Genomic DNA, 22115 nt, shown 5'->3' on the forward strand with positions numbered 1-22115 from the left:
AATGGCACTTGGGGTCCCAGTACCCCCATCACAAGGGGCCAGAAAAGATATTTAGTAGTAGCCCTGTGTTAGAACTTTAGAACAAGGCATGGAGCAAGAAAAGGCCATTAAGCCCATCAAGCTCATTCCTCCCACAGAGCTTGTAAACTGCCATATTAGGACTTCTATCCCACTTGTTTAATCTCCTGAGGGAAAGTTTGGCAAAATGTCACTCTCCTTCCAGAAGTAATGGAACATATCCCCAGAATACATTGAGTTACATCAAAACTACAGCACAGAAACAGGCCATTTGGCCCAACTCATCTATGCCGGTGTTTATGATCCATATGAGCCTCCTGCCTCCCTACTTCATCTCACCTTATCAGGAGACCCTTCTATTCCTTTCCCCTTCATGTGCTGATCTAGCTTCCCCATCAATACCTATCTAAACTCTCAAATTCCAATTTCAGTTTGGTTGCTTTTCACAAGTGACTTGTCCATTTTATCAGCAGCACAGGAATTATTTACTCCACAGGGTATTTCATAGTCTCTAACTCTCCAGAAGATAGTGACTTCAACTGGAGAGGAGGGGGGATGTAATTTTATCCTAACCCACCCGGTGAGAAACAGATAGTATCGGATCAGCCGCCCGTTTTACACCCCGCCCAATCTTAGTTTTTATTGAAGTCAACTCCCAACCGACAAAGTGTCCGTTCTTCACCCATGACCTTTAGGAGTAGAAATCAGGATGTGTTGCGCCAGATTTTCTGGGGTGTAAAGAATTCCCAAAGCCTGCGTCCAATCTGTGCAGATATTGGCCCCGCTGCTAAATTCACGGAGACCTTCTTTTTTAGGCGTCCCAGGCGGATGCCTAAAACAGGCTCCTAATTTACGTATTTAAAGGTCCTAATGCCTGTTCATGGACCTCATCAAGAAATTAGTCAGTGATGAACGGGACAGGGGTCGGATCTCCTCTGCTCAGGATTCTTCAGCTGGCTCCCATGGCTCCCAACCCCAGGTAAGTTTAATATATTTTATTTGTTTAAAAACCCCTCCTGTGGAGCTAGGACTTCACAGGAGTCATAATCGTCCCCCGACCCCTTCAGCTGATGCTCCCCAGGCTTACCTGAGGGCCGCAGCCGGTGAGGCAGGTGGCCCGACATCGATATCATAGTCAGACCCAGACTAATGTCTCGGCCATAGTGTCCGTAGTATATTCAATTACGGTGAGCATCACAGATGAGACAGTCCTCACTGAACAACTATACTTGTGCACGTTCCAGCAGGGTTTACCATATAGCAGTTAGATACAGGCACATTGCTCAGCACAGACCACTAAATGTCCTGATCTATTTGTAATGCATTTACTCAGTGAGCCATCTCTATTATAGTTTATATACCAATCTCTATTCTATAGATCCTATCTACCTGTCTCTAATCTATATATCCTATTTACCTATCTCTAATCTATAGATTATATTTACCTGTCTCTATCCCAGTTACCTGTTTCTATTCTATAGATCTATTTACCTGTCTCTATGCTATAGATCCTATTTACCTATTTCTATTCTATAGATCCTATTTACCTATCTCTATGCTATAGATCCTATTTACCTATCTATGCTATAGATCCTATTTACCTATTTCTATGCTATAGATCCTATTTACCTTTCTCTATGCTATAGATCCTATTTACCTATCTCTATGCTATAGATCCTATTTACCTATCTCTATGCTATCGATCCTATTTACCTATCTTTATGCTGTAGATCCTATTTAACTATCTCTATTCTATAGATCCTATTTACCTATCTCTATTCTATAGATCCTATTTACCTATCTCTATGCTATAGATCCTATTTACCTATCTCTATTCTATAGATCCTATTTACCTATCTCTATGCTATAGATCCTATTTACCTATCTCTATTCTATAGATCCTATTTACCTATCTCTATTCTATAGATCCTATTTACCTATCTCTATTCTATAGATCCTATTTACCTATCTCTATGCTATAGATCCTATTTAACTATCTCTATGCTATAGATCCTATTTACCTATCTATGCTATAGATCCTATTTACCTATCTATGCTATAGATCCTATTTGCCTATCTCTATTCTATAGATCCTATTTACCTATCTCTATGCTATAGATCCTATTTACCTATCTCTATGCTATAGATCCTATTTAACTATCTCTATTCTATAGATCCTATTTACCTATCTCTATTCTATAGATCCTATTTACCTATCTCTATGCTATAGATCCTATTTACCTATCTCTATTCTATAGATCCTATTTACCTATCTCTATTCTATAGATCCTATTTACCTATCTCTATTCTATAGATCCTATTTACCTATCTCTATTGTATATATCCTATTTACCTATCTCTATGCTATAGATCCTATTTACCTATCTCTATGCTATAGATCCTATTTACTTATCTCTATCAATATTTTGTTTGTGTTTACCAGGTATGCATTGTACAGAAGAAAGACTCAAAGAAGATGTATGCCATGAAATATATGAACAAGCAGAAGTGTGTAGAACGTAATGAAGTGCGGAATGTATTTAAAGAGTTGCAGATTATGCAGGGTCTTGAGCATCCATTTCTTGTCAATTTATGGTGAGTAACAGCTGTTTTATGTTGTATTTCATTGTCCTCTGCTGAATTTCATACAGCTGATGCTTTGGTGTGAATCTCCTCAGTTGTTTGGGGTTACTCGCTAATGGTACAGTCTGCAATCCCAATATTTACCCATCTGTATTTTTTGTATCCTATTTACTCATCTCTATTCTATACATCGTATTTACCCATCTCTTTCCAAAGATCCTATATACCTATCTCTATTCTATAGGTTCTATTTACTTGTCTCTGTTCATAGTATCATCGGTACAGCAGAGGAGGAGTCCTTCGGTCCATTAGTGCCTGTGCCGGCTCTTTGAAAAAGCTATCCAATGTATCCCATTCCCCTGTTCTTTCCCCATAGCTGTGTAATTTTTTCCCTTCAAGTATTTATCCAATTCCCTTTTGAAAGTTATTATTGAATCTGCTTCCACCGCCCTTTCAGGAAGCGCATTCCAAATCATTACACATCGCTGCGTAAAAAAAACGTTTCCTCATGTTGCCTCTGGTTCATGTGCCGATCACCTTAAATCTGTGAGCTCCGGTTACCGACCCTCTGCCACTGGAAACAGTTTCTCCTTATTTACTCTATCAAAACCATTCATGATTTTGAACACCTCTATCAAATCTCCCTTTGACCTTCTCTGTTCTAAGGAAAACAATCCCAGCTTCTCCAGTCTCTCCACATAACTGAAGTCCCTCATCCCTGGCACCATTCTAGTAAATCTTCTCTGCACCCTCTGTAAGGCCTTGGCATCCTTCCTAAAGTGTGGTGCCCAGAATTGAACACAATACTCCAGCTGAGGCCTAACCAGTGTTTTATAAAAGTTGAGCATAACTTCCTTGCTTTTGTACTCTATGCCTCTATTGTTAAAGCCCAGGATCCCATATTCTTTTTTAACAGCTTTCTCAACTTGTCCTGCCACTGTCAAAGATTTGTGTATGTGCATCCCAGGTCTCTCTGTTCCTGTACTCCCTTTAAAATTGTTCCATTTAGTTTATATTGCCTCTCCTCATTCTTCCTACCAAAATGCATCACTTCACTCTTTGCTGCGGTAAATTTCATCTGCCATGTGTCTGCCCATTTCACCAGTCTGTCTATGTCCTCCTGAAGTCTGTTACAATCCTCCACGTTGAAACATTTCCGAGTTTTGTGTTATCTGCAAACTTTGAAATTATGCCCTCTATACCCAAGTCCAGGTTATTAATATATATCAAAAAGAGCAGTGGTCCTAATACTGGTGAATGCCACTGTATACTTCCCTCCACTACTCTCTGCTTTCTGTCCCCATCCAATTTTTGTATCCACGCTGCCACTGTCATTTTAATCCCATGGGCTTTAATTTTGCTAACAGATCTATTATGTGGTACTTTATCAAATGCCTTTTGAAAGTCTATATACACAACATCAACCACACTACCCTCATCAACCCTCTCTGTTACTCCATCAAAGAACTCAATCAAGTTAGTCAAACACGATTCTCCTATAACAAATCCGTGCTGATTTTCATTTATTAGCCCATACTTTTCCAAGTGCCAATTAATTTTGTTCCAGATTATTGTTTCTAAAAGGTTCCCCACCACCGACGTTAAGCTGACTTGCCTCTAATTGCTGGGTTTATCACTCTCCCCTTTTTTGAATAGGGCTATATCGTTTGCAATCCTCCAGTCCTCTGGCACCACTCCCATATCTAAGGAGAATTAGAAGATTGTGGCCAGAGCCTCTGCGATTTCCACCCTTCCTTCCCTCAGTAATCTATAGATCCTATTTACCCATCTCTATTCTATAGATGCTATTTATCTATCTCTATTTTATAGATCGTATTTACCCAGCTCTATGCTATATATCGTATTACCTTTCTCTATGCTATAGAACCTATTCACATTTCTTTATGTTATAGATCTTATTTATCTATATGCTATAGATCCTAGTTACCCATCTCTATTCTATAGATCCTATTTACCCATCTCTATGCTATAGATCGTATTTGCCTTTCTCTATGCTACAGATCCTATTTATCTATCTCTATGCTAAAGATCTTATTCATCTATCTCTATCTATATTCTGTATATCCTGGGTTCAGGTCCACATTTTTGTCCACATGTGCTTTGGGCATTGCAAGATGCTGGCACATAAACACCCAGTGCAATGTCAACACTGTCAACAAAAAAGTAAATTCAAGAGCGAGGTCTTGAAAGACAATTGTGCAATTGTTTTACACTTTAGTGTGTGTATATAGCGAGAGAGAAATAGATGGCAGGCAATGAGATACAAGGCTCTAGTTCACCTGAGCGGTTCTGATGCAATTGACTAAAAGTTCATTTTCTGAAAAGAGTTAGAGCCCAGTTATAGTGCACAGTTTCAGTCCAAGTGAAAGGATGTTAGCTTCACATTTGAAGTGTAATTCTGATGTGAAAAAAAATCCAAATTGTATTCAGGCAAGAGGTGTGATCTCAGTTCCAGGAGGGGGGGGTCTTACATATGAACAAGGACGGACAGGAAAAGATCCTCTGGTCCATCCAGCCTGTCCCACACAATCATGTGTATCACAATATATACACTACCCACCCCATACCATGTGATCTCCTGGAAGAGGCGAAGAAACGGACAATAACCCCGACCAATTTTGGGGGAAAAATCTGGGAAATTCCTCTCCGACCCCGTTAGGCGATTGAAACCAGTCCAGGAGATCACTCTGGCCCTGATAATTCTATACATTACCTACCTCTTGTACGAGTTGATCTCCGCCCCAGCCAGAAACAGGTCCAGCTCTCGCTCGAAGGAATTCAGTGAATCAGCGTCCACTGCACGAGCCGGCAACCGGTTCCAGAGGCCCACTATTCTCTGGGAAAAGAACTACCTCCTGACATCTAACCTCCTGATCTGGCCTTACACAACTTCATATTGTGACTTCTGGTCCTCCCGAACCTATTTAATTGGAACAAATTGTTTACTTGAACGCAATCTATTCCCTTCATCATCTTATAAACCTCGATCAGATTACCCCAAAGTCTACACTTCTCTAAAGTGTAGAGTCCCAGCTCTTTTAGCCTATCTTGATAACTAAGATGCTTTAAGCTGGGAATTAATTTAGTGGCCCTCCTCTGCACCCTTTCCAAAGCCTCAATATCATCCACCATGTGAGGAGACCAAAACTGGACACAGTATTCCAACTGAGGCCTGACCAAGGTCTTGTACAAGGACAAAATAGTACTTTGTCTTATAGTCAATTGTCCTATAAATGCTCCCCAACACCCTATTCACTCCAGCTATTGCTTAACGGCATTGCTAATTAACCCGTTCCAAATCGTCTGCCATTTTAGCGAAGTTTGCTCTTCTGAAATCTGGTACGAGTTGTAGATTTTCCATACAGCCAGTTGAAAACTTATAATATTGTGGTCTCTGTTGATGGTGCTCCCTCACATGGACTCATCATTTTGACTTCACACAGGCTCCATTTAGGAACTTTCTAAGCTTCGCTTTTTAATGCTAGCAGAGACTTGATGGGACAGTCAGCTATTTGATAACAAAATTCAACCACTATTTGCATACCAATGAGTAGAGATCTTAGTGCTCCATTTTCTTTGGCAATCAGTGTAATTCAGATTTACCATCCCTACGTTGCTTTCAGCTGGTATTGATCTCAAGCTGGTACATGGACTATGACATTGGGATGAAATAACTGGGTTATCCTTGTACTCATCTTCAAATTCCTCCATAGCCACGCTCCATCCTCTCTACGATTGCCTCCAGACTTGCTTTCCTCCCCACACCCTTCAGTCTTCTGACTGGTCTTTAATGCATCATTCTCTCCCTCCACCTCCCCATTTCTCTCTTCTCCTTTAAAAACTTTCTCGAATCCAGTTTTTTCTCCCAAGTCTTTAGTCACCCCTTCTAAACTCTTTCCACTGGCTTGATGTTTTGTTTCCCTTGCTATTACTTTGTAACGGGCCTTGGTTCTTTAAAAGTGCTATATATTTACAGGCAGTTGTTGATATGAGGGAGCTCTTAACTCATTCATCAAATTAATCTGGTGTCGTGGTAAATATTATTTGATGGTCGTGTGAAATGATTTCCGAGATGAGGTTTGTCTGTCGCTGTGTTTGATGTGGTGTAGTGTATGGAAGTCCAGTTGTTAAACAGAGCCTATGGAGTATGTGAATAGCAGCCCTTTCTTAGGCTATGCTGTAATTTGAAACTTGTGACTCTCCTTGATTCGTACTGAATCATTGATGTGTTTCTATATGAGTCCAGAGAACACCTGAAGGACTACTTACCTGGCCAATTTTATAGTTAGTGAACAAAGGGGCGAAAATTTCTGTCCTCACAAATTTTAGCGAAAAAGTTGACCTGAATTTAAAAAGTGATGTTCTAAAGTGAGCCAATTTCAGCCCCAAACTGTCATGGTCAGATTCGTAGCACGCTGTGCAATGTTAAGTTAATGACTGGTGTGTGACAGTTTGCTAGAAGCTAGTCTGGCAGGAGGACATATGACACACTAGAAAGGCTTTGCATTTATATAGCAGCTTTCTTGACATTTGAAGTGTAGTCACTGTTATAATGTAGGGAAACTCAGGAGCCAATTTGCACACAGGAAGATCCCACAAACAGTAAGTAGTATAGAAAGGTTCCTTTGTAGCACTCCATAACCCTGGTAAAAGCCTGTCAAACTTAGCACAAGAGAGCGTCTGAATTTTAAAAAAATACCTGTAAAGATTTGAAAATAAAATAAATACTGGAAATATACAGCAAGTATGCCAGTGTCTAAGGACAGGCTTAGATTTCGGATGCAAACCTTCAATCAGAATTGTTCTGATGAAAGGCCTACACAAAAAATGTGAACCAATCTTTTCTTTATAGGCACTGACAGATTGTCTGTGTATTTCTAACATTTTCTGTTTTCATTACAGGAGAGTAACTGTCCCCTTCTCCAGTCATAACACACATTTTAAAAATAAGACAGTTCAACCGTTGCAAGTTGATGGTCACTCGTTCTCTGAAGATTCCCTTTCAGTTCATTTTGCCCCTTTCTCCCGGTTTCCATCTCCACAGGGCAATTGTCAATCTGCAGTACTTTTTCAAACCCTATTTCACCCTGTCCTGAGGGAATGATTCACACTGAGGAATAGTTGCGCGGCTCCTGATCGCCATCTGGAACCTTGCCACGTTTATGAGCAAGTCATTCGACTCTTGGGGGAAACGCAGTTGAGTTCAGTGTTGTCCCCACATGACATCCATGCACATGCACACACACACAGGGCTCACTGAAAGTTATCAGGAGCAGAAACCTAGACTGCTTTCTCCCCTTCCTAAACTGGGAGAGACTGAGGCCAATTGCGGTTACCCTATTGCTTCCCTTACTGAGATCCATTTATTTAGCACAAGGATTGAATTTTGGACCCTTCTGACCCGGTACGGTTCAGTATAACACCGCTTGACCCATTTACCTACTGACGAATCCTCAAGAAAGTCCTGCCATTTTTTCTCTTATTTAATTCATGAATCTGCTCCATACTGACTCACAGAACGTGTTGCTCCTCGTGAAAAACGATTGCTTTTGTTCCTCTCAGCTTACACCTCTTCAATTACTCCTACTCAAATCTCAGCGTATCACTCAAACCTTTCAATCTAACTACGCAAAAATGTGAATGGGAAATCTTCTGGTGCCTGGGTAATTATTCTTAATTTATGATAAATCTGCCATCAGCATTTTTGTCAAACCAGCAATTGAGTTGTCTTGCGTGATTATTCTCCACCTCCATTTCTCTTGTCGTGAATTTGTGTTAATTAGAATGTAGCACTCCAGTTCTTTGTAATTAAGAATAACAAACCAATCTAGAGAGAATGCTGCACTTTGAAGTGCGGTTTATGGCACCGAGGGATCCATGAGGTAATTCATAATTTGCCAAATGATGACTGATGACATTATGAAGAAAATTGCACGAGTTGAATTATCACACCACAAGAAAATAGTTTTCAGCAATGTGCCTCAGCCCCAATTCAGGAAATCGGGACCTATTGCCCCAATATGGCATATTTTCCATTTTCCACAGCCTTTCATTGCTAATTTAAGGTACAGTTTTATGTTGTGGGCATTGAGAACTGAGTTGAGAATACCCCAAACCCATTTTATCCCTTAAAAGGTGAAAGGTCAGCAGGCTACCCTGCTTCACTATCCCGTCTCTCAATAATATCCTTATTTTATGAAGATAGTCACAAATATTGGAAATAAATGTGTAGATCGTGATACGACAGCCAGTTATTTTAAATGATGTACGCTTTTATTGTAATGGAAGTAACAAGGCTATTAATCTTTACATATTAATTGCATCTGTTTTGAATTATATTATCCGAGGATAATTAGGAGAAAAGACTGCTTCACATAAACAGTTATTTGAAAAAATCTCTCATCGGTTGACATTATTTTAGTCACATCTTGGGTCTTGCTGACGTCAAAGAATTGATTTATTTTAAAACATTTAAACTGGCATTGTCAGCTGAGATGACGCATCTCATTCGCAGTGGAAAGATATTTGCTGGGAGGAGGGTTGTTGTCCAGAACGTGTAGAATATTGGCTACTCTTCACAGTTAAGGGTAGATTTTCAAAGTCACTGTGCGTGGTGAAGTACCTCACCCACCGCGGGTGTTCATCGGAAAAACATAGGCCCGCTGCCCCACAGTTTTTGATGCGCACTTAAGGTGTGCGAGGTATCTGACCACATGCAAGCATTCAGCAAATATAATCTTTAATCCCACTTTATTTTATTGTCTAACATTTCACCTAATAAGAGATGTTGTCTCCAATACTGCAGAAGATTCTCAGCACTGCACGGAGGCATTATTCTACAGGTTCGAATATCAGGTTCCTGTCTGCCCTCTCGGGTGGACGTAAAAGATCCCACGGCACTATTTTGGAAAAGAGCAGGGGAGTTCTCCCCGGTGTCCTGGCCAATATTTATCCCTCAATCAACATCACTAAAACAGATTATCTCGTCACTATCTCATTGCTGTTGTGGGATCTTGCTTTGCTCAAATTGCTCCGCATTTCCTATATTACAACAGTGACTGCACTTCAAAAAGTATTTCATTGGGTGTAAGGTGCTTTGGGACATCCTGGGGTCTTGAAAGGCGCTATATAAATACAAGTTCGTTCGTCCTTTCTTTTCTTTCTTCTTTTCTTTCCTTCTTTCTCTCTCTTTCTCTTTCTCTCTCCATCCACACACTTCTTGAATCTTCAAATATCAGCATGAAAAACTGTTAATTCGTCATGATGAAAGGTCATCGACCTGAAATGTTAGTTCTGTTTCTCTCTCCACAGATGCTGCCTGACCTGCTGAATGCTCCCAGCATTTTCTGTCTTTATTTCAGATTTTCAGAATCAGCAGTATCTTTCTTTGGTTATTTAGTCATAATACTTTGTAACTTTTTTTTTTAAAGGGGTACCGACTGTGAGACTTGCTATTTAATATGTTAAAGACAGTGGTACAAAACACGATCCCACTGATAAACAATGTAGGAATTAAAGCTTTAACATACAATCTGCATTGTAAAATACAGCTTTTATTTAGAGTGGTAAGGGGACTGCTCCATTGTTTCTGTATCCAGGCTGAGGTAGGCACCTATAGACTGACAAAAATGAGGATTGTCTGTACTGTGCACAATTCTGGTCTCCATATTATAGAAAGGATATAGAAAAGATCTCACTGCACTATTTCGAAGAAGAGCAGGGGATTTCTCCCCGGTGGCCTGGCCAATATTTATCCCTCAACCAACATTGCTAAAAAACAGATTATCTGGTCATTATCACATTGCTGTTTGTGGGATCTCGCTGTGCGCAAGTTGGCTGCCGCATTTCCTACATTACAACAGTGACTGCACTTCAAAAATACTTCATTGGCTGTAAAGCACTTTGGGACGTCCTGGGGTCGTGAAAGGCACTATATAAATGCAAGTCTTTCTTTTTATATAGGCACTGGAGAAGGTGCAAAAAAAGATTTACAAGATGCTATCAGAACTGAGAGGTTATACCTATCAGGAAAGATTAAACAGGCTATGGCCCTTTTCTTTAGAAAAGAGAAGGCTGAGGGGTGAACCTAATGGAGGTCTTTAAAATTATGAAAGAGATTGACAGGGTAGATGTAGAGAAGATGTTTCCAATTGTGGGGGAGACCAAAACTAAGGGCTATAATGTAAGATAGATGCATTTAAGGGGAAACTAGAGAAGTACATGAGGGAAAAAGGAATAGAAGGATATGTTGATAGGATTAGATGAAGAGGGGAGTGGGGAGGAGGCTCGTGTGGAGCGTAAACACTGGCACAGACCAGTTGGGCCGAATGGCCTGTTTCTGTGCTGTAAATTCTATGTAATTCAATGTACTGTCATTAAGGTGGATGATAATGACAGGCTTCTAAGCGCCATTCATCATGAATATCTTCCTGTCCACTCATTGGTTAGTGTGTATATTGTTTTGTGCCATGGGAGGGTTTATTTGGTTTCTTCTCTGAAAATACATCATTTATGAAGACCATTTCATCCTATATTTAGCATTCGAAGACCACGCCTTTACAAATCAATGGATTCGCTCAGACAATGGATTTATTGATCCTATCTATTTCATAAGCAAACCAAAACCATCCAAACTAAATCAAATTTTTGCAAGATTCCCACCAAGTTCACAGATGACTAGCATCATAGACAAGGATTGAGTGAAGTGAATTAGTTGGCAGTGTCCGTTTAACAGAGGCTGTTCTATGGATTCCTTTGACCTTTCATCTCCAGCAGGCTGTGTGACATCACCCCAACCATTTGTGCTGCTGGGGTATCTTCTCAGCTGGACATCTCCCATTGATAACCTCATCTAGACAGATGTAGATAGAGAGAAACTGTTCCCATTGGCCGAAGGGTCAAGAGCCAGAGGACATAGATTTAAGGTGATTGGCAAAAGAAACCAAAGGTGACATGAGGAAAAACTTTTTTACACAGCGAGTGGTCAGGATCTGGAATGCACTGCCCGAGGGGGTGGTGGAGGCAGATTCAATCATGGCCTTCAAAAGGGAACTGGATAAGTACTTAGAGTCATAGAGTTTGAATGGAAAAAATTTGCAGGGCTATGGGGAGAGCACAGGGGAATGGGACTAGCTGGATTGCTCTTGCAGAGAGCCGGCACGGACTCAATGGGTCGAATGGCCTCCTTCCGTGCTGTAACCTTTCTATGATTCTATGATTCTATGATCTGACCTAGTGCAGACCAGTGCTGTAGAATTACTTCCTCCTTTTACTCATTTCAGGGCCTAACGTCTACAAACATTACATTATGCATCATAAAACGACACATACATTTGTCAACAAAAAGCTGTTACCACATTCACATTCAAAGCTGTTAACATTGAGGAAATGTGGGAGAGAGGGGGCGCGATTTATGGTGAGAAAGAGCGAGAATAATCAGAAACCCTTTTAGACACAGGGAGCTAAGTTTATTTTTGACAAGTGAGATTAATCAAAATAGGTGACATTTTTAAACCGAAATTAGTGAGTCTGGCTCTAAATGAATGAGTTGCGATAGGTCTGTTCACTATACTGGGACGCAAAATACCAACACACACCTGCACATGCCAGAATGTTACATGTTTTGGGTCGTCTTTTCCTTTCTAACTCTGGATCCTATTCACATCTTTCTTACTCTCTCACAGGTAAGCCTTAACTCCTTACACCTCTGAGAGTGCCTTCACCAGCCTTGATGTCTGCATAAGCTTTCATTAATGTACCTAGGATAATAAACAGAAAAAAAACTTCCAGCTAAATAATTTTAGCTACTAGAATTATCCGAGGCCTTCATCTTTCCACCTAACTCCTCACCAGGACAATAAGTCTAAGTACTAAGCTAACCTTTTATAAATCACTTTTACATAGAGTGGGCTAGAAATTGGGCCGTGGAGCGCCAGTTGTTTCGGTGTTATGGGGCCTCTCGAACATCCAAGATGGCGTCTTGGCTGCGGACGTACGTTTCCAGCGTGCAACGCTAATTTAAAGTGATAGACACCATTTTGGACCTTAACGCTCAACTCAACGCACAGTCTTAACCATGCACACCTGAACATGTCTTAGAGTGCCTGGAGGACCCCCCCACCAGTGCTATTTAAAGGGACCATGTAGGATTTACAGGTTAGTTGCTGGATTATTGCTCCTGGCTGCTGGTGGAATAGGAAGTGTATTTTGAAGCTCCCTATTCTTGCTGAGAGCTGCTAGAGTACATTTGAGAGTGGATTGGCAGGTACTGCCTTACGGTTCGGAAAGTTACAACCGTGGTTGAACAAGATTCCTGGCAACCATGGGCGGTCTGCTAGGGCTCCAGCTGGGCATTGAGCACGGCTGGGAGCATGCAGAGAGGCCACGCCTAGCAGGTCGAGCTGCGAGGAGAGGGAGGACGAGGAGGTGCAGGGCACTGCGCAGGAGGCCGTATCCAATGAGGGCCTTCCGGCATCAATTCTCTTACCTCAACATGACCGAGGAGGATTGCATCCGATGCCTGAGGTTCACCAAGGAAGCTGTGACAGAGATCTGTCAACTGGTGCGGCCACAACTGCAGCCTCAGAGCAGGGCGAGGACAGCATTGCCTGTGGCTGTGAAGGTCACAGTGGCACTGAACTTCTATGGCTCAGGATCATTTCAGGCCTCTACTGGTGACGTGCAACGTATGCAGTGCACTGCTGCATAATGGAGGTCACAGATGCACTGTACGAGATGAGGAACAGGTTTATCACCATCCCTCTTGATTGAGATAAACAGAATGAGCGAGCACGGGGGTTCGCTCGCATTGCTGGCTTCCCCACGATGCAGGGTGCCATTGACTGCACGCACATTGCCCTGTGTGCCCTGCATATCAACTCGGCCGTTTTCGTCAACCGAGAGGGCTTCCACTCCCTGAATGTGCAGCTGGTGTGCGACCACAAGCTTCATATCCTGGAGGTCGATGCCCACTACCCTGGGAGCAGTCACGACGCCTTCGTCATGCGGCAGTCCAACGTGCCAGCTATCATTCACCTGCCTTGGCAAGTCAAAGGCTGGTTACTGGGCGACAAGGCCTATCCCCTCACGCCGTGAATTACGGCTCCAGTCAGGAACCCACGCACACGTGCACAGCAGGCCTATAATGAGAGCCATGCTGCCAGACACAACATCGTGGAGCACACCATAGGCCTCCTCAAACAACACTTCCGCTGCCTGGACCGGTCTGGAGGAGCCCTGCACTAGAGAGGGCCGGCAGATTCGTGGTGGCATGCTGCATGCTTCACAACCTCGCCATCATGAGGACCAGCCTTCACCACCAATGATCGGAGAAGACCCTGAGCCAGAGGTGGAGGGGGAGGAGGAATAGGCTGAGGAGGAAGGGGAGGAGCTAGAGGAGGAAGTGAAGGAAGACACAAGGGTGCAACAGGGACCACACACCTTGTCTGTGTGCTCGCCTGATCCGTGCCCGCTATCAATAATGTCAATTACATCCCCCAACTCACCAACAGTCCTACACTCCCCACCTTTCCGCTCCCACAAGACAATCAAATCGCCCTCCATCTGATTGCATATTGATTTCTCCCTCAGCTCATTACACAAATAAAAACCACCACCAAATGCAAATTCAAAGTCACATTTATCAATGAAGAAATAAAATTATGGAAACAGAACAGAACTATTCACCCTTGTGCATTCCCTTAGTGCCTGTGGTTTGTGTGCCTTTACCTATCCTAATCCTCCTACAAGGTGCATCCCTAGTGGCTGAAGCATGGGGTGGTGGGAGGCTGCTGGCCTTCAATGGAGGAGCATGCAGATGTCCTTGGAGGACGACCTCGAGCATCTCTGGCCCGGGAGGGCCTGGGCTGCAGCAGTCTGGCCTGGCTGGCTGATAGCAACAACAGGGGCACTGGTGGAGTGACAGTGGTGGGAGCAGGAATGTTGTCGTCGTGAGAGAGGACAACAGGTCCAACTGCCATGGCGCTATTGCCACTCTCCCAGGGCAGTGCCTCGGTAATCCTGGTGATCAGTTGGAGAACGGATTGCTGGAGTGCTGTGATGCCCTGGAAGCCCGGGTTCCACAGTGGTCCCTAGAGCCACGATAGCAGCAGTCTGAGCTTCCATTGCAGCAGTCTGAGCAGCAACTGAAGCTTGAAGACCTTTGATGACATTGGTTTTTGCTGCAATGGAAGCCGTGACATCGGCCATCAGATGCTGCATCATGGTGGGTTCCACAGGTGTGCTGATGGAGGTGACCACCCGTTCCATGTTGGAAAGGATGGGCTCCACGCTCTGAGCAAAGCCCTGTGCCAAGTTGGAGCTGGACTCCTCCATGCCCCTACTCATTGTGCTCAGGCTTTCTGGCAGGCTTCCCAGTGCCTCAAGCAATTGATGGTGTACGCCCATCAGATGTCTTCTGTAGCCTGGCCCATCAAACTCCTCATCTGATTCCTCTGCAGCAGAGCTAGTAAGAGACCTCGCCCTCTGGCGAGCTGCCACCTGTGGTATCCGTTCCCCCCGCCCCGGCTCCTGCGCACTTGTGCTCGATGTCTCACCATGTGCAGATCCCTCCTCTAACCTAACCTCTAAAGGATGTGCAGTGTCAGCTTCTGAGCTGGTGGAAGCAAGTGTCAGATCGAGTGACGGTGTGGCTTCAGTGTCCTTCTCCTTCTCCTCCTCCTCCTCCTCAGAAGGTGCCGTCACATGTTCTTGGGTATCTGCAATGACAAAGGGAAACAGGTTGAGTTGTGGAGGGGGGAGAGGGGCAAGTAAGAGGTGTGTGCTGACAGCATCTGCAGCACGTGAGTCAGAAAAGATTATGGGAGGAGGGAGATGTGGGAAACGAGAAGGAGCATTAGATATGCAGAGCCCCTCTTCATCGGGACCTCCAACACAGCATGTTGTAACGCCTGCAGCGACGGCCCGCCCAATGATCCAAAGCACTGTCTCCTCCGGGGGGTGAGGACGTCTATGTGTGCCCGTCCACCCTCAGTTCCCTCCTGCTGCCAGCTGTTATGCGCCACCTTCTCCTGCAAGACAGAGAAAAGTGTGTCAGTGGGTAGCTTGCAAGGTGTGTGGGTGATGTGCCTGTCATGGTCGAATAGCTGCCAGTGTGTGCGACCTGTGAGTTGTGGTTGTGTGGCCTGGAAGTGTGCTACTATGTGTGGGTGAGATGCAGCATGCTGAGTGCAGCATTGCGTATGGATGGGCAGTGTTTGTTGGTGGGTGGGTGACGGGAGTGTGATGCGTGGAGCAGTGGTGCAGCTGGTTGGATGTGTCACTTGACACTTGCAGTCACTCACCTTGACCACTCGTGTCAAATCATTGAACTTCTTTCGGCACTGCACCCACGTGCGTGGTGTAATGTTCCTGGCGTTTGCTTCCTGGGCAACAGCCTGCCAATGCCTACGGAGCTGCAGTCTGGAGGGTATCCTGTGGGTACATGTTGGCCCTCCTTTCGTCCATCCCCTTCACCAGGGCCTCCAGTGCATCATCGGAGAAACGTGGAGCCCTCCCTCGCACCGGTCCTGCCATCCTTCCAGCCATCTTTCCCTCCTCCGAGTGGACTGTGCATGTCCCATTAAGAGCTGCAGGCTGCTGATGACGTGCGCTGTGCACGCCCCGTTTCCGGCTTCCTCATTCTCCGTGCAGCCTCTCAGGAGCGTGGGTAGCGCTGGCTGCACGGAAATATCATGATAAGTAGCAGGCAGCTTGAAATTCACATGCTGCCTGCATAGGGGCCATCGGGCTTGGGGTAATAACGGATCATGCTGCTCGTGCCTGAAAATGGGCCTTATCGATTTATTTCCCCCAGTATTTCTTTTCTTGCGTTTCTTACCACTGCTGGAGCCTGGTGTAATTTAAATTGTATCATAGAATCTTACAGCACAGAAGAGGCCATTTGGCCCATCATGCCAGTGCCGGCTCTTTGAAAGAGCTATCCAATTAGTCCCACTCCCTTGCTCTTTCCTCATAGCCCTGTAAATGTTTCCTTTTCAAGTATATAATCCAATTCCATTTTGAAAGTTACCATTGAATCTGCTTCCACCACCCTTTCAGGCAGTTCATTCCAGAATCATAACAACTCAATGTGTGAAAAAAAATTTCCTCTTCTCCCCCTTGGTTCTTTTGCCAATTATCTTAAATCTGTTTCCTCCGGTTAGCAACCCACCTGCCAGTGGAAACGGTTTCTCCTTATTTATTCTGTTAAAACCCTTCATGATTTTGAACACCTCTGCTAAATCTCCTCTTAACCTTCTCTGCTCTAAGGAGAACAATCCCACTAACTCTAGTCTCTCCACATAACTGAAGTCCCTCATCCCTGGTACCATTCTGGCATATCTCCTCTGCACCCTCTCTAAGCCGGCTTTTCTCTCTCAGGAGTTTTGACCTGAGATTTCATTTGAATCTTCTTTCTGAGATTTTTAAATTGACTCCCGGGGGGGTGTTACTCTTATGTAGCGTCAACGTGTGGCGTCATCGGGAGGCCCAATAAATTTGCATGATTGGGCCTCATCTGCATTGACTGGCTGAGCTGCCAACACTAATCGTGCTACTTATGGGAGGACGGTAAATCCGTTGGGGCAGCTGATTGTCATCGGCCTGGAGCATCACCTTAAAGGGGAAGGGTGGAATCACCGGGACTTAAACTGAGCAGCTGTTTTCAGCAGCAGGGAATCATTTGTAGCACCCACTGCAGCAAGGGAATGAAACAATTGGAAGCCTTTATGGATCAAAACACACAAGAGACTGCAAAAAAAAAATGAGTGCCAGGCATGCTTCACGCTTTCACTGACTGCAGTTAAGGGATCCCTTTAAATAGCGCTATAATGGCCACCTCCTGACCTGTACCACTCGTGATTTATGGGCGGGTTGATGGTGACATGGGTTGAGACGAAAATGGCATTGGGTTCTTGACGGTATCATTTGACCCCATTCACATACATTCACCAGGCTTCTGGCAGTCCATTTGAAAATTGGAACAGGTGGACCTCCAGCAATAAGTCAGTGGTACTTTTCTTTCAATCTTCATCTCACTACCGCCTCATTTACAGGCCTAAACAGAATGGTGGCTCAATAAAAATTGCCTCTCCCCCAGATTCAGACCATTTAAAATGCCAGGAAAAAGTAATTGTGACCTCCTGGATTTTGAATTGTTGACCACTCAAATTTAAAACAGGCACCATCAGTCACTTAGAAAGCAAAGCGATCACACAGCATTGTGTAAAGGTTGAATTAGTTCTTCTTTCAAGCCTGTAGCTGACTGAACTTGCAACGTTCTATTGGCTTAAGCTTGGTGGAGGAATATGAACTGCATTTGGTTTTTAAGCTGCTTATTTAGTATGACTGGATTTAAAGTAACTGCCACCAAACCAAAACCAGACAAGAATACTTAAGTTTTGTCACAGCCAGGACATGCCGTGTAAGTACTCGTATCCAAGTCGGAACGTGAATTAGAATCCCAACTTTCCGACAGTGTTCCCACTGTTAAGAGTGAAGCAAGTGTTTTGATAGTTGAGCCTCTGGGACCTAGGTTCTACCATTCATCCACTGAACTCCAGATGGAAATTGATTTACCTGAAGTCATGGATCTATAAGCGGACAAATCTCCTCTTAGCCAACATCAGTCACAATTCATCCAACTAGAAGAGAGCCCCTTGGGACCACCTTGGCAGTGAGAAATGTGGGAAAACAGCTGCTTCAAACATGGTTGAACATTTGTGGGATTACTGGTATTAAACAGCAGATGATTTCCATCACTCAGAGGAGGTGACTGCTTCCATGTGATACATATGCAGCTGCTCTGCGTATGTTTTTTTCTCTCTTAGCTGCTGTTTCTCACGTTGTGCGATCAGAAAATTAATCTCCCAGACTCTGGACCGATCCCTTTAAAGAACGGGGGAGGGGAAAATGATATTTGGGAATACTTTACAACATTTAATTATGTCTTGCTGCAGAGACCCTACTGGCTCTGTGAATATCATCCTTTTAAAAATAATGACGTGAGTTTGCTGAGCTCAAAGAATGCCCCAACGTGAATGTTTTTTATGGCCATATGGTGCCACTTTGTAACTGCTAATGGTTGTGTTTTCTGTTTACTACATGAATTCATTACAGCTGGGGACTTGTCCAAGATCTGCCAAAGGGAATAGGAGTTTGGCAGGTGTCTGATTTCCTGTGTGATTTCCTATGTGAATGTTTAAAGGGGGGGAGGGGTCACCTTCGTGAAAAAAGTGTCTGGCAGGACACAACGGCTTCAAAATTGATCACCCAATGTCCTGGCATGAAAATAACACTGCCCCTTTTCTTTGGTAGTTCTGTATTCCAAAACAGAAAAAGCATTTGCCAAACGTTTTTTTTCTTGAAGACGATGCCCCTTTAAAATGGTCACCTCCTCTAATCAATCATGAAACTAATGTTTCCCTATGACTCTATACAAGTGAACATGATCAATTATCATTGGTTATGATTGTGAATCCAATTCATTGAAAAATCAACCAAAGTCATTGGGCCAATTTCCTCTGCTTTGTGCCCCAAGTGTCGGCCTTGGTTTAGTGGGGGCACTCTTGCCTATTAGTCAGAAGGTTGTGATTTCAAGCCTCAATCTTGGATTTGAGTACACCGTTCCAGCTGGTACTTCAGTGCAGTGGAACGGGAGTGCTGAATTGTTGCAGGTGCTGTCTTTTGGATGAAAAGTTAGACCGAGGCCCTGTATACCTGCTCAGGTGAACGTAAAAGATCCCATGGCACTATTGGAACTAGAGCAGAAGAGTTCTCCCCGGTGACCTGGCCAATATTTATCCCTCAACCAACACCATTAAAATGGTCATTTATCTCACTGGTATTTGTGGGCCTTTGCTGAATGCAAATTGGCTGCTGCACTTGCCTACATAAAAGTAGTCATTGGCTGTAAAGTGCTTTAGGACTTCCTGAGGGCATGAAAGGTGCTATATGGATGCAAGTTCTTTCATTCTTTATGTCCCAGGTATAAAGCAAGAGGAAAAAGGGGCAGAGACCCGTTACACTTCATGTACACTCCTGGGGGTGTCCCTGAGGTGAGGGGCTTTTATCTGTAATGAGTGGGAGCATTCAAATGTATGGGACAGGCAGAGGCCATTGCAGTCCCTGTAACAGGTCGCAAAGTTCGAGGAAAGCCCCATACACTACTAGAGCTCATACCCTTCGATCTCTATCTCTGCCAAATATCTGTCCTGTTCCCTCTTGAATTGGCCAACACTGTTGGCCTCCCTGGGCAGTGTGCGCCTTTCGTGAACCAGTCTCTGTGTAAAGTTGTTAAATCTAAGCTGTTTGTTCACTTTCCCTCATCTCAGCTTGGGTGCATGCCTCTGCATGGAACTTGCATGATGGAAACATATAATTAAATAGTAGATATCGTTTAATGAACTCGTACAACACGGGACAGCTCAGATTATGGTTCTGAGGCTCGGTGTAAAGATGATTTCTCCACCGTCTCACTTCCTCCTCCTTGCTGTCAGACTACGTGTCTGACATCAAGTACTGGAAGAGTCACAACTTCCTCCAACTTAAGATCAGGAAGGCCAAAGCTAACATTTTCAGCCCCCACTATAAATTACTATCCCCTGCCACCCAATTCCATCCCTCTCCCTGCTTACTCCTCAGGATGAACCAGGCCGTGTGAAACCTTGCCATTCTGTTTCACCCTGAACTTACCTTCAAAGCTCACGTCTTATCCATCACCAAAACTATCTATTTTCACCTCTGCCACATTGCCCATCTCCACTTCCCACTTCAGCCTTTCTGCTGCTGAAACTTTCTCTATGTTTTTGTCACCTCCAGACTCGATTATTTCAATGCCATTTTTCCTACCATCCTATACACCACAAAGAGTGAGAAGGTTACCAGGATTCTGTGTGATAGCTGACTGCATAGCTTTAACTCCAGTAGTACCCCAGTGTACACCTCAGTACTTGAGCCTTGGCTCTGGCAGCCTGCACCTAAGCTCCTGGACTTAAAGATGTGACCCTACAGGGAGAGAAGACTCACTGCCTAGCAGGCAAACAGAAACTCTTATGCTGGAAATCTGAAATAAAAACAGAAAATGCTGGAAAAGCTCAGCAAGGTTTTGGGGGTGATAAAAGAGTGGACCAGGGTGTCACAGAGGGAGTGGTCCCTTCGGAATGCTGAAAGGGGAGGGGAGGGGAGGGGAAGATGTGTTTGGTGGTGGAAATGGCGGAGGATGATACGTTAAATGTGGAGGCTGGTGGGGTTGAAGGTGAGGACAAGGGAGACCCTATCATGGTTCTGGGAGGGAAGGGAAGGGCTGAGGGCAGAAATGTAAGTTCCTCTTTAAGTTCCTCTGTAACTTGCTTTGGAGACCTTTTAAACATAGTGATGGGTTTCTGCGTTTGTCAGACACCCAGATGATCCAAAAAATTATATATATAGTGGTGCCCTGGCTGGGATCAGTTGAATTAACACAGATTGGAAATTGAACTTGAGGCCTTGCTGGTCTGTGTGGCTCAGGTACTCAGTGGCTGAACTCACTGAGCCATGGGAGCTTTAATATATAAAATAAAAATCATGTTTGAACAAAATTCATGCAACACATGGGGTAAGAGAACGAACACCCAGTGTTGCGGCAATGCCTGTAGTAAAAAGCAGGCTAAATCTGCAGCAATGGTACTGTGCCAAGCTCTTATATTTGATTGCCAAACAGTCTCAGTAACTGAGATGATTAATTAAATCATTACAATAAGGTACAATTTTCTTGAGTGAATATGCCATCTGCAATAATTTTAAGATCATGCTGAATGAAATGAAGGCTGTTCAGATTGCCCTTTTTCACCCAATATATACTTAAATTGCCAACAGCTACAGTACTTTTCAATGTTTATTTTCTCACTGTAATGCAAAACTAACTAGCCTCAAACAAGGCTTGAGATTAGAGGGAATGCATTTTTCCTACAGAGTGGTGAGTATGTGGAACAGATTGCCAGTAAAGGCAGATAATACTGGGATAATGAACTAGTTCAGAAAGAACTGCATAAATGTCTGGAATAGAATTACATACGAACATACGAATTAAGAGCAGGAATAGGCCATTCGGCCCCTCGAGCCTGCTCTGCCATTTCATAAGATCATGGCTGATCTGATTGTGACCTCAAGCCTACTTTCCCGTCTACCTACTATAATCTTTGACTCCCTTGTTAATCAGGAATCTATCTAACTCAGCTTTAAAAATATTCAATGACCCTGCCTCCATCGCTCTCTGGGGAAGGGAGTTCCACAGACTCACGAACCTCTGAGAGAAAGAATTTCTCCTCATCTCCGTCTTAAATGGGAGACCCCTTATTTTTAAATTGTGGCCTCTAGTTCTAGTCTCTCCCACAAGGAGAAACATCCCCTCAGCATCTACCCCTTCTAGTCCCCTCAGGATCTTATTAAGGGTTACAGGGATCAGTGTCGACTGAAACGAAGAACATCATTGCTTCTGTGTTGTTGTAGCCGTGAAA

General features: G+C 43.8%; 1 protein-coding gene across 1 annotated transcript in view; it reads left to right on the forward strand.

Annotated features, from left to right (window-relative positions):
- Window positions 1-22115, forward strand: part of LOC137332193 (serine/threonine-protein kinase 32A-like) — a 165286-nt gene that overhangs the window by 17131 nt on the left and 126040 nt on the right. Inside the window, exon 2 of the mRNA XM_067995889.1 lies at window positions 2462-2613. Within this exon, the coding sequence (XP_067851990.1) occupies window positions 2495-2613 (119 nt within the window). The 5' untranslated portion in view covers window positions 2462-2494. The remainder of the gene's footprint in view (window positions 1-2461; window positions 2614-22115) is intronic.

Source organism: Heptranchias perlo, chromosome 14, assembly GCF_035084215.1.
Source record: "Heptranchias perlo isolate sHepPer1 chromosome 14, sHepPer1.hap1, whole genome shotgun sequence".
NCBI classification, from domain to species: domain Eukaryota; kingdom Metazoa; phylum Chordata; class Chondrichthyes; order Hexanchiformes; family Hexanchidae; genus Heptranchias; species Heptranchias perlo.